Source organism: Phascolarctos cinereus, unplaced genomic scaffold (assembly GCF_003287225.1).
Source record: "Phascolarctos cinereus isolate Bilbo 61053 unplaced genomic scaffold, phaCin_HiC Scaffold_3;HRSCAF=262, whole genome shotgun sequence".
NCBI classification, from domain to species: domain Eukaryota; kingdom Metazoa; phylum Chordata; class Mammalia; order Diprotodontia; family Phascolarctidae; genus Phascolarctos; species Phascolarctos cinereus.
Window position 1 is genome coordinate 35736551 of NW_027555736.1, and position 12305 is coordinate 35748855.

Consider the following 12305-nt stretch of genomic DNA (forward strand, 5'->3'; position numbering starts at 1 on the left):
ATTCCAAAGCCAGAACTCTTCCATTTATGCCATCTTGGTGATCCTCACAATACCTCCATTTTATAGAGGGGAAAGCAAGAGGCTAGAGGGGTGAAGTGTCTTGCACTTAGATCTCCTGACTCCCAGTGTGGGGCTTTCCACCCCATAGCTGCCTACTCTTAACCTGACCAATTTCCCCTTCTAGCACAGAGTTTATGATGACTCTGGACTGGGAAGATGTTCATGGGGATTTAGAAGGGGCATTGAGATTTAGGTAATGCAGACATTGTCTGGGGACTCTGAGTGAGAGATGCCATTGACTAGCAGCTCTGGCCATGAACCTGGAGTCTGGAGGACCTAGGTTCAAATCTTGCCTCAGACTAGGAATTGTGTAATCCTACCTTATTTACCTAATCCCTCTATGCCTCTATGCCTCAAAAATGGAGGGGGGGTGGTTTGGATTCGATCACCTTGAAAGCATCTTCCAACTCTCAACCTATCCTTTGCCGTAATCTCTGGGAACCTCAGGGACAGAAGAACTCTACCTGTCCTGGGAAGGAGTGGAGTTGGGTCCCGCTGACTTTAGGAGATTAGGGAAAAGCCCTGGAAGGGAATTGTGAGGTCATCTACTCCAACCCTCTCATTTAAAGAGGAAGACACCAAATCCCACAGATAAGTAGGTTAGAGGTATGTCTCTAACTTTTTGAGGGTGATATCAATGACTACATCAAAAAGAAGGTACCCTGGCTTAGCCAATAGAGTGCTGGGCTTAATGCCAGAAAGATCTGGGTTCAAATCCCATTTCCAATACTTCCTAACTGTGTGGCCCTGGGCAAGTCATTTCACCTCTGATCCTCAGTTTCCTCAACTACAAAATGGGGATAATACAAAATGGGGATAATGATACATAGAGCATTTACCTGTGAGGATTGAATGAGGTAAAGGATGTAAAAATCTTTGCCAACTTGAAAGACAACAACAGAGTCTTGGACCCCAGAAGGAGATGAAGGTTGGTTTCATGTCCCTGTGATATTTAGATAATTAGTCTTGGGACTGGAAGAGGGGTATCCAGTGTTTGGTCTTCATTTGGCTAGCTTTAGCTGGGCGGGCCTTCTCCTGTTGGGAAGAACCAGGAAGGGAAAGGATAGACAGAGAAATCTTGCCATCTTGTGGTGAGACAACAAATCTTCACTCTTCACCGGCAATCATCAGCTGAAGGTTGGACTTGTCCCACAATCTGTCCTGACTCTCAGCCTCTGCAGGGGACCCTCAGTAGATTTTTCAGCCATGATGTCATCACTTGTTAGAGGGTGGAAGGGACTTTAGAACGGAGATTTGTAGCAACTCACATTTCTATAGGAACAGTTCGCTTCTACTTGATTTTTAGGGTTACAAAGCACTTTGTCCAATGTGGGAACATGGAGATGTCACAGCTGGAAGCGTTTTTAGGGTATAGAATGTGAAATCATAGACCCTAGAATGTTAGTGCTGAAAGAGACCTTGGAGGTTATCTAGTCCAAAATCCTCTTCACAGAGAGGGAAACTGAGGCGCAGACAGAGGGACGTGATCGTTGCTCACTGTTGGCTCATATGACGTGTACAGTCCAGTAAGACAAAAATGGAGACAGTGACTGCCTTTGAGGCGCTTGCGTTTCATTGAGGAATAAAGTAGCAGTTGAAAAAGTTGGGTGGGGTTGACTTTTCTTATAGAATCATAATACCGAGTAAATGAAAACTTTACATAACAAGCTTCAACAAGGTTGAAACCAAACCTTACATAACATAAAGTAGCTCGGTTTTGTTTACCCAATTTATTTCCTAGGTGATTTTTCAATTTGGGGGATGTGTGGGAATATTCAATCATCCCTTGTAGCTATAAATTCTATAATCCTAAGTACTACAAAAGAAAGAGCTGAGTGATCAGGGTACTGTGACCCTTGACCCAGTAGGGAAGATCTCAGAAAGGGTTGTCAAAGATGCAGGTGTTGGGGGGCAGCTAGGTGGCACAGTGGATAAAACACCAGCCCTGTAGTCAGGAGGACCTGAGTTCAAATCCGACCTCAGACACATAACACTTACTAGCTGTGTGACTCTGGGCAAGTCACTTAACCTCAGTTGCCTCACCAAAAAAAAAAAAAAAAGATATGGATGTTGCTAAGCCCTGAGACACAGTCCCTTGGTTGGTGCTTTCTATGCCAGAGACCTTAGGCCGTTCCTAGCATAGCCTGGAACCCAAGACTTCCCAGAAACATACACAACATGAGAGAAAGCGACCCAGCAGACCCCAGGGTTGAGCTGCTCAGTTACAGAAGTCTTATCCAGCTTTGTCTTGGCCTCCTTTGACAGCCAACATTGCTAAGACAATCTGATAACGAGTCAACCTAGGGCACCAGCAGAGACATTTGGACTCGACTGCTCTTTCATCTGCCGCTTGAAATTCAGACTTGGATCTGGGTATCTACGTCCCCTTTTCCTAACATTGCATTATTGGAGGAAATGAAGTCACCAACCCAACACTCTTTACCATTCTCCCATTGAAACCCAAACTTGCTGGACGTGAATGAACAAGTGGCTCTTTAAGAGGGCTAAGTCAACAAGCCTTCACTGAAATCATTCTCTGAGGTCTCCTGAAAGCTATAGCATGTCCTAACCTGGAACACTGAGCACTGACTGGTGATGGGCTGTGTGTCCGTCATCCAAGGACAATTTTAGAGAAGAGTAATAATAACAATGGTCATTTTCCATACTGCTTTAAAGTTTGTAACATGCTTTGTATATTGGCCTCTCACACAACTCCTCCCTCTCAGGTTAAGTGCCAGGACTATTCTCATCTTGCAGATGAGGAAACTGAGGCTGAGAGTTTCTTGGTAGTTGCCTGGGGTGACATAGCTGATGAGTGTTAGAGACAGGATTTGACCCTGGGTCTTCTTAAGTTCACATCCAGTACCCAATCCTCTTTGCTATCCTTCCTCTCATCACCTCAGGATGATGGATTTAGGTGATGAATTTGGGGGGGGGGGTTGAGGGGGAGGCTAGGCAATGGGGTTAAGTGACTTGTCCAAGGTCACCTAGCTAGTAAGTGTTAAGTGTCTGAGGCTGGATTTGAACTCAGGTCCTCCTGATTCCAAGGCCAGAGCTCTATTCACTGCACCACCTAGCTGCCCCCAGTGATGAATTTTTTGGCCAAGCAGCTCAGGGAGCTATTGAGTAAGATACAGCAGAGCTATGATGGACAGAGGAGTGAGAGCCTTCACCTGTGACATCAGGGATATTTGAAACTAAGAAATGAGGACCCTAACTCTTTCCAAACAGTTAAACAAAAATTACTTTTTTCTTGCCTAATAATATCTGTTTTTCAAATGCCACAGATCTGGAAGAACTTGCCATACTTGAAGGCTGTTGTGATGTATAGAGAGACCCCGGCAGAGAGAATTCCAAACGTATATACGGTATGAGACTTGAGGCTAAGAAAGAGGGATTCTGGGACTGGCTCTTGGGGGGCAGCGGCGGCACCTGCCTTTTTAATTCAATACATTATAAAAAAGCATTTATTAAGTACCTACTGTGCACCAGGCACTGTACTAGGAGGTGAGCCTACAGAGACAAAAATAAGCCGAGCTCCTATTCTCAAGGAGCTTACGTTTCACTGAGGGAAATGACATCTGCAGAGGTAAAAAAAAAAAATACAAAATATACAAGATGCCACTGCCTCCATCTCTCAGGCTGGAAAAGCCAAAGCTCAGGACCTGCTCTCAGAAAACTGTGGGCAAGAATACATAGCTCCCATGTGCTTCTGCTCCTAGGCAGCAATTTCCAGCTCCTTTAGGGCATTGAAAACAGGAATGAGTCAGCATCTCATGCAGGTTGAACCTTTTCTTTAGCTGGTAACTCCTGACTCCCACTTCTCTTTTCCTATCTATAGATGGAAGAGTTCCTAGAGACAGGGAATGAGGTTCCTGACTCCACTCTGGATGACATTCTCAACTCTCAAAAACCCAACCAGTGCTGTGTGCTCGTCTACACATCTGGTACCACCGGCAACCCCAAAGGCGTGATGCTGAGTCAGGACAATGTAAGGTCCTGGGGACTGAAATGTGGTAGGGACAGGGGGTGGGGAATGGAGGAGGGGGTTATGGAAGGAGGGATAAGAGAAGACGCTGGGACCTTCTCACTGGGTAAGAAGGGAGATGCATGCGGAGATTTGGTAACTGAGTGAAGACATCAGAAGTGGGATGTTTCTTTGGCTTCCTCTGAGGGTCCACGGACCTCCTGTCCCAAAGGGAAGGCTCTCTTGGGCCTGTGGCCAGGCCCCTGTAGGGGCCCATTCTTTTCACAGACCCCTCTACTATAGGGAAACGGAGTCACGTCAAGAAGCATTTTGTTAGTTCCTACTACATCCAGGCACGCCCAGCCATCAAGGCGCTCGCAGTCTGACAGGGCAGACGTCATGTACAAGCAAGCTATATACAGGAGAACCTAGAAAAAAAACTTAGAGGGAAGGAGCCAGCATGAAGAGGGACTGGGAAAGGTTTCTTGCAGAAGGTGAGATTTTAGCTGAAACTTGAAGGAAGCCAGGAGATAGGAGATAGGGCTCTATTCAGAGGATGCTCTTACTCTTTGAGGAAGACATGTACCTTGACACTGAAATAATATCATCAATAATGTAATTTTTGAAATTGTAATTATAACAATTAAGGTAATTTTTCAACTAGAACATGTATTTAGCACCTACTATGTACAGAGCACTAACCTGCATGCTAGGCAAGATAAAAAGTTTAGATAAAATATTGTCCCTGCTCTCATGAACAGATATCACAAATAATTAAAAAAAAAAACCACATGATTAATACACAGAAGAGGTACAAGCTGAGTGCTGGGCGAGGTCTGGTGGGAGGTAGGGGTGTCTATAAATAAAATATTGATGAATCAAATATCAGAGCTGTGCCTTTCAGGAGCAAACAGATACGGTCTTTGAGGAAGACATAATTATCTGTCAGCCAAGTGAGAGCTGGCCCAGGCGAGGTAACTGGGAGCTGTCCAGCTGATGGGAACATCTAGCCACAGAGATTTTCAAAGCCATTGACTTAGGTGTTAAAAGGATCCTATTTGCCCAAGGGGAGGGAATCCCTATAATGATGAACTCCCACTGCCCTGAAATATTGGAGTATAAGCATGACAATTATAATCATACTACCATCTTAAAGACTTGCTCCTCCCAGAAATCAAGTGAGGCAGAATAGCCAGGGGTTAATTACTCCCATTTTACAGAAGAAGAAATTGAGGCTTAGAGAACCTCTGGACCTTCGTGCCCTTATCTCTCCTCTGTCTCCCAGATCACTTGGACAGCCAAGTTTGGCAGCCGAGCTGGGGACATCCAGCCTGCTGAGATTCAGCAAGAGATTGTGGTGAGTTACCTGCCCCTCAGCCACATCGCTGCTCAGATGTATGACCTTTGGACAGGAATCCAGTGGGGGGCCAACGTTTGCTTTGCTGAGCCTGACGCCCTGAAGGTCAGTCTGCTCCTGTCTTCTCTTGGGTCTGTGAATGTCTCATGTGGTTGTGCTGATTCTCAAGGTTGGAGGAAATCTACTGTACTTGAACCTCTAAACTCTTCAGACTCCACTTGTTTTTCTTCTCCTCCTCCTCCTCCTCCTCTCTTTCTCTCTCTCCCTCCCTCCCTCCTTCCATCTCTCTGTCTTTCACTTATCCCTGTGTTCCCCAAATCTTTTCCTCTCATATCCCTACCAGTCTTCCTCATCCCATTTCCCTCATTCACCTCTCTCCTGTCATCTCTCTGCTTCTCATCTTATTGGGGGTGGGGAATTGTGATATATTAGAAAGTGTTGTTAGGTCTGGTGTCAGATGACCTAGGCATAAATACAATCACTCCCTGCCCGTGTGACTTCCTCTGTGGGACCTTTCTCCAACTCTCATCTCACCTGTAATGGAAAGAGCAATGAACTTGGAGTCAGGGGACCTGAGTTCTAATCTTAGATTGACCACTTACTACCTGTATGACCTTGGGAAAGTCTTAATCTCTCTGGGCCTCAGTTTCCCCATTTGTAAAATGAGGGTGGTAGAGCCCTTCCAGCTCTTTCTATGATCCTATGATTCCCTCCATTCTCCATTTGTCTCCCTCTCATTTTGGGGGTCACCGATGGGGCTGAGGGTGGAGAAATGTGCCCTGGAAGAATCCCTGGGTTTAGAGTCAGAAAGACCTGGATCCGAATTTGAGCTTCGCCACTTTTGACCCACGTGACCTCAGACAAATCTGGTCCTCAATTTCCTCTTCCGTAAAAATAACGGACATGGATAGATGACCTGTTAGTTTCCTTTTAGTTCTAAATTTATGTCCCAACCCTCCCTGTGTTTTCCTTGCCCCTCCTTTCACTATCTGGTTGTCTATATCTTTCACTTGGGAGATGTCTGTTTCTGTTCCTAAGAATTACTGGGGGTTGGGAGTTGGGGTGGGGATTGGGCCAGCCCCTAGACATAGCTGCCTTACCAATAAGTATGAGATTGGCAAGGATTGGCCTGGCCAGACCCATACAAGATGCATCTGGGTGTGTGTGGGGAGAGGGGACCAGGGATCAGCCTGCAGAAAAGCAGTGTATATTGGATGTGGAATAAGCTGAGGGGGTAACTCTCCAGGCAAGGTCCTCACTGGGGTGGCCTGGTCCACTTCCGTCACCCAGACTCTCTTCTCCCCTGTCCTTGTTTTCTCATTGACAGACAAGCTTGGTGACTACGCTGAGGGAGGTGGAACCCACTGCCCACATGGGCGTGCCCAGGGTGTGGGAGAAGATCATGGAAGGGGTCAAGGGGGCATCAGCTCAGGCTGGGTTCTTCAAGAGGAAGATGTTCCTGTGGGCAATGTCTGTGACCATGGAACAAAACCTCAGCTGCCCAAGCAGGTATGGTGACTGCTCCCATCCCTCCACTCCCTCCCCTCAGGCAGCCTGGACTCTGGCCTCTGACATCTGGCCTCACACCAGCTGTGGGGCTTCAGACAAGGCCCTTCCCCTCTCTGGGCCAGGTAGGCTCATGGTTGACTTGGAAGCCTCTGTTGATTAGTGGCAGCTAAGTGTCCCTAATAAAGAGCCTTATTTCTTTACACTCCCATCTGAGGTCTTCCTGGATAGGCCTGGGTTACTTTGCTTGGCTCTTTGGGGAATTTGGATGCTTTAAAAAGCCTTGCAGAGTTTGATAGGACAGAGGCCCTGGTCTCAAGGAGCTCATGATCTAATGGAGGTGGGGAGATGGGTACCCAAATAACCATGATAAAGTAGAAGAAAAAGAGTTACCAGGCAAAGGTTCAGGCAAAAGGCCCTAAGAAATCTAAGGAAGGGGAGAGCAATTTGACCTGGGGTTTGGGGAGAGATGGAGATCATAAATTGGACCTTGAAGGAAGGGATGGTGTTAGGGAAGAGTCCATTCCAGGGGTGGGGCATGTCATAAGCAAAGGGATGGGCCTGATGAAGGGCAGGCTGGGAAAAAGAGATGGAGAGTGGTCCGATTTGGCTTAGAGACCAAGAACGTGAATTTGGTTTAATTCAACAAGCAAGTATTAAGTTCCAACAATATGCCAAGCCCTGTATTCGCCAATGGAGGTACAAAGACAGGAACAAAACCCTCCCCAGCTTCAAGAGGCTTACATTCTATTTCAGGGGGAGGGGGAGATGATATACACAGAGAAGTAAATACAGACAAAGTAGTGAGAGAGGGGAGAGAGTTCTGACCACAGGGGTGAGGTAGAGGGGATCAGGGAAGGCTTCCTGTAGGAGGCAGCATCTGAAGTAGCCTTGAATGGCTCTAGGAATTCTCAGAGGCCAAGGTGACAAGGGGAGTGCAGCCTGGTAGGGTGAGATAAATCCAGAAGGATGGGTTTGACCCAGATGAAAATATATGTCAAGTACTGGGCAAGCCTTCAGGTGCTATGTACGTGTTAGCTGTTAGTATTGTGAAGGGCATTGAATGACAGAATTAGGGGGTTAATACCTTATTTGCCAAGCAATGGGGAGCCACCAAGGTTTTCCTGTACAGGACTGATGTGAGCTTAGTGTTAAATTAGGAAGGCTACTTGGTTAACAATGTGAAGCATGAATTGGAAGGGGAGCAGGCCAGTGGCAGGAAGACCATTTAGGAGGTACATACTTAATGCACCTGGCATAATAATTTCCATGTGTATGGCACTTAAAGATACCCAAAATGCTCTCCTCATGATAGCCCTGGGAGGTAGGAAGGTGCTACTGGCATTATTATACTCATTTAATAGATTAGAAAACTGACTCATGAGAAGTGACTCACCCAAGGTCACACAGCACACGTCTCTGTGGGTAGACTTGTCTTCTTGTCAGGGTCCTGTGAGGGTAGACCCATGTGATACATCTGCACGTGTGTGACCATGTGTTCACCAGCTAGGTTGTCATGAAAACATGCTCGCATTGATATGTCCATGTGTGTTTTTCCCCCTGGCAACCAGTGACCTGAAACCTTTCACCATGAGACTGGCTGACTACTTGGTTCTGGCCAAGATCCGCAAGGCCCTGGGATTTGCCAACTGCCAGAAGAATTTCTATGGCGCGGCCCCGATGACCGCAGAGACCCTGCATTTCTTCCTGGGCCTCAACATCCGCCTTTATTCGGCCTACGGGCTGAGCGAATCCTCAGGCCCACACTTCATGTCCAGCTCCTACAACTACAGACTTTACAGGTGAGGACCCTGCGAGCAGCCCTCATGTCTGGGGCCCTCACAGCTGCCCCCACTTTACAGATGAGAAAACTGAGGCCCTCAGAAGTTAGGTAACCTGCTCAAGGCCACACAGCCAGTTAGGAGTCTGAGGGAGGATCCACAGAAGCATGGATCTAGACGTGGAAGGCATCTGAGAGGCCATCAACATTCACCCTTCTCCATTATACAGACGAGGAAACTAGAGGTTAAGCAATTTGCCTCAGTCACACAGGTAATAAGTAGGGGTAGCTAGGCGGCACAGTGGATAGAGCACCAGCACTAGAGTCAGGAGGAGCTGAGTTCAAATCTGGCCTCAGACACTCGACACTTACTAGTTATGTGACCCTGGGCAAGTCACTTAACCCCATTGCCTAGCCAAAAATGAATAAATAAACAAACACAGGTAATAAGTAGCAGAGCCGGGATTTGAACCCAGGTCATCTGAGTGCAAACCCACCTCTCTTACCCCATATTATGTCTTGGCGACAGCTGCTGCCTTCCTGCCCCACAGTTCAGCTACCCTGCCTCCTTGATTATAGTTAACACTAGCTGGAGTTGTGGTTCCCGCCACAGACTGACCCAATATCATCTTCTCCCCACTCACTGGACTGCCAAAAGTTTCATTACCAGGGTTTCATTTCTTTGGACTTTACTTTCTGGGGATTGATAAGATATCTGTGAAAATGAAAGTACTCCTGGACAGGGTTCCCTTTGTATTACTGGCCATTACCATTCCATTTGGGGTTCATTGGTGGCCATCCATGACCAAGGTAACTGTGGGCACGGCAGGCAGAAAGGACAGGGGAGCCAAGCAGGGCAAAGCTAAAGGATGAAGAGGATAGGGTGGCAAATACAATCCCCCCACGTTTACTTGAATTGGCCCGGGGGCCAGAGGCCAGGGATGCCAGAGCTGAAGGGGACACCACATTGTCAAGAAGGTAGTCCTCTGCCACTCTGCTCATCACCGCTGTCTCCTCACAGCTCTGGAAAGGCGTTGCCAGGCTGCAAGGCAAAGCTGGTGAACGTAGATGCTGAAGGCAATGGGGAGGTCTGTCTGTGGGGCCGGACTGTCTTCATGGGCTACCTCAACATGGAGGAGAAGACAAGAGAGGCCATAGATGAAGATGGCTGGCTGCACACAGGAGACATGGGGAAACTAGACAATGAAGGCTTTCTCTATATCACTGGGAGACTTAAAGGTAAGACCTTCCTTCAAATGTTTAGTGGGCATCGGTGCAAGGAGCTGAGTGGGAAAGGTGGGAGAAGAGTGGGTGAGATCCACGGGCTGAAGTGAATTGAGTAAGGCTTCACGATGTGAGGCAGGACACGAGCTGGGCCTCAAAGGACAGAATAGATTGAGGTGGGGGAAAGAAAGGGCAGGTTCCATCTCAGTACTACATGACCATCAGCAGCAGAAAGGAAGTACAGGAGGGACAGAAGGAGAGATAGATAGAGATTGAAGTCTCCTGTTGTGAACCTGACAGCTGAAGTGATAATCTTCACCAAGGGAGAGATTGTGGAGGAAGGAAGGGATTGAGCCCAGAGCCAAGGAGATCATCCACTTTCAGAGCTGAAGAAAGGGATGAGAAACCTTTGAAAGAAGAGGACAAGGAGCAGTAAGGGAATAACAGCAGACATTTATAGACTACTTTGAGGCATTGGGCATGAAAACATTTCCCAAAAGTTTTTCGGTGAAAGAGAGAAAGGAGGGGCAGCTAGGTGACACAGTGGATAGAGCACCGACCCTGGATTCAGGAGGACCCGAGTTCAAATCGGGCCTCAGACACATAACACTTACTAGCTATGTGCCTCTGGGCAAGTCACTTAACCCCACTGCCTAGCCAAAAAAAAAAAAGAAAAGAGAGAGAGAGAAAAGAGATTGGAAGATGACAAAATAAAATGGAGGGGAAGTTTTAGGAGATATTTGAGCCCATCTATAGCTGAGCAGAAGCCCGTGAAAAGGAAGAGATAGTGGATGACTTAGAGAAAGGGGATTTGGGATGGAAGGCCACCTGACTCGCTGTGGGTTGAGGTCCCTCACCCAACTGGGAACGCCCATCCAGTGAAGACGGGTGGGGCGATCTCCTGTTGTTGTTCTGCAGACTTGATTGTAACAGCTGGAGGGGAGAATGTGCCCCCCTTTCCCATTGAGGAGGCCGTGAAGATGGAGCTCCCCATCATTAGCAATGCCATGTTGATTGGGGACCAGAGGAAGTTTCTGTCCATGTTGCTGACTCTGAAGGTATCTCGTAATAATAACAGCTAATGTTAATATAGTGCTTTTAGATGTGCAAAGTGGCTACAAATATCATATCATGTGATCCTCACAACAATGGGGGGACAGGGAGTAGAAGTATTATTATTCCCATCTTAAGGCTGAAAAATACTGAGGCTGAAAGAGGTTAGATGACTTACCGGGGACACACACTGGGGTCTGCTGGTAAATGCGGAACAAGCAGCTTTTTGAAAATGCATGGCATGCTTTTAAATTTAACCTGTTTTATCACCATTTTCTCCATCACTTTCTTAAATCTAAATAATCAACAAAATAATAAAGCGAGCCCTGATTTGTTGTGTGTGCGATTTCCAAGGTGGAGAGGCTCAAACTGAACATTTAACCATCCCCTTTGGCACAGTTGGCAAATGCCCGAAGCAGGATTCAAACCCAGGTTTTCCTGACCCCCAGACCAGTGCACTAACTACTATACCCTGTTGTCTCTCAAAATGAAGGGGTTGGGGCTGCGAGGGGGTGCAGTGGATAGAGCATTGGCCCTAGAGTCAAGAAGACTTGAGTTCAAATCCGGCCTCAGACATTTGACACTAGCTGTGTGACCCCAGGCAAGTCACAACCCTAACTGCCTCACAAAAAAAGGAAAAAAAAGAGGCGGGGTTAGAGCAGGAAAGTAAAGCCCAAGGAAGTTAGGACTTTGTCCAGAGTCTCACTTTGCACCCAGAGCTGGCAGATGGAGACTCTTGTTCGTGGAAGTCAGGGGTCCTAAGTCACTGGATTGCAGAACACATGTGAGGCATAAGACATGTGGGGAGGGTGCAGGTTATGAAAGGCTTTGAATGCCACACACAGATGACAGAATGAAGGTACTAGTCAGCCTGATAGTCAAATTTACCTTAAATCATCAACAAAGTAGATAAAACATACATGCTTTGAACATAATTGAGGCTTATGACTTTTTAACTCAATCACAAGCACAGTTAACCAAGGACTGGCCAGATGCATTTACCATATTTCCACATAGGGCCATAGGTCTAAGAGCTGGCAGGGACCTCAGCACCTGTGAGCCCACTTCCCCATTTCCTTGAGGAAACTGAGGCCCAGGGAAGATAATAAGGCACTTCTCCTGGGTCACCCAAGCCCTAAGCATCAGAGGCAGGATGTGAATGCAGCTAACCTGAGTCTAGTCTTTCCATCAACCCATGCTGCTTCCTTTATGTTTGAAGGGCATCCAAATAGTGATTCCAGCCAGCCATCCAGCCATCCCCAGTGATCACTCCCATGATTGACCACAGGCTCTCCTTGAAATCCAGAGAGCTGGAAAGTGTGGGTGGGGGGGCCTGTGAAAACACTTCTCCAAGGAGA

General features: G+C 47.2%; 1 protein-coding gene across 1 annotated transcript in view; it reads left to right on the forward strand.

Moving 5' to 3' along the window:
* Positions 1–12305, forward strand: part of ACSBG1 (acyl-CoA synthetase bubblegum family member 1) — a 110061-nt gene that overhangs the window by 92198 nt on the left and 5558 nt on the right. The window contains exons 6-12 of the mRNA XM_020975980.2: positions 3348–3428; positions 3902–4051; positions 5313–5489; positions 6712–6893; positions 8462–8692; positions 9692–9909; positions 10813–10952. Coding sequence (XP_020831639.1) covers positions 3348–3428; positions 3902–4051; positions 5313–5489; positions 6712–6893; positions 8462–8692; positions 9692–9909; positions 10813–10952 — 1179 coding nt within the window. The remainder of the gene's footprint in view (positions 1–3347; positions 3429–3901; positions 4052–5312; positions 5490–6711; positions 6894–8461; positions 8693–9691; positions 9910–10812; positions 10953–12305) is intronic.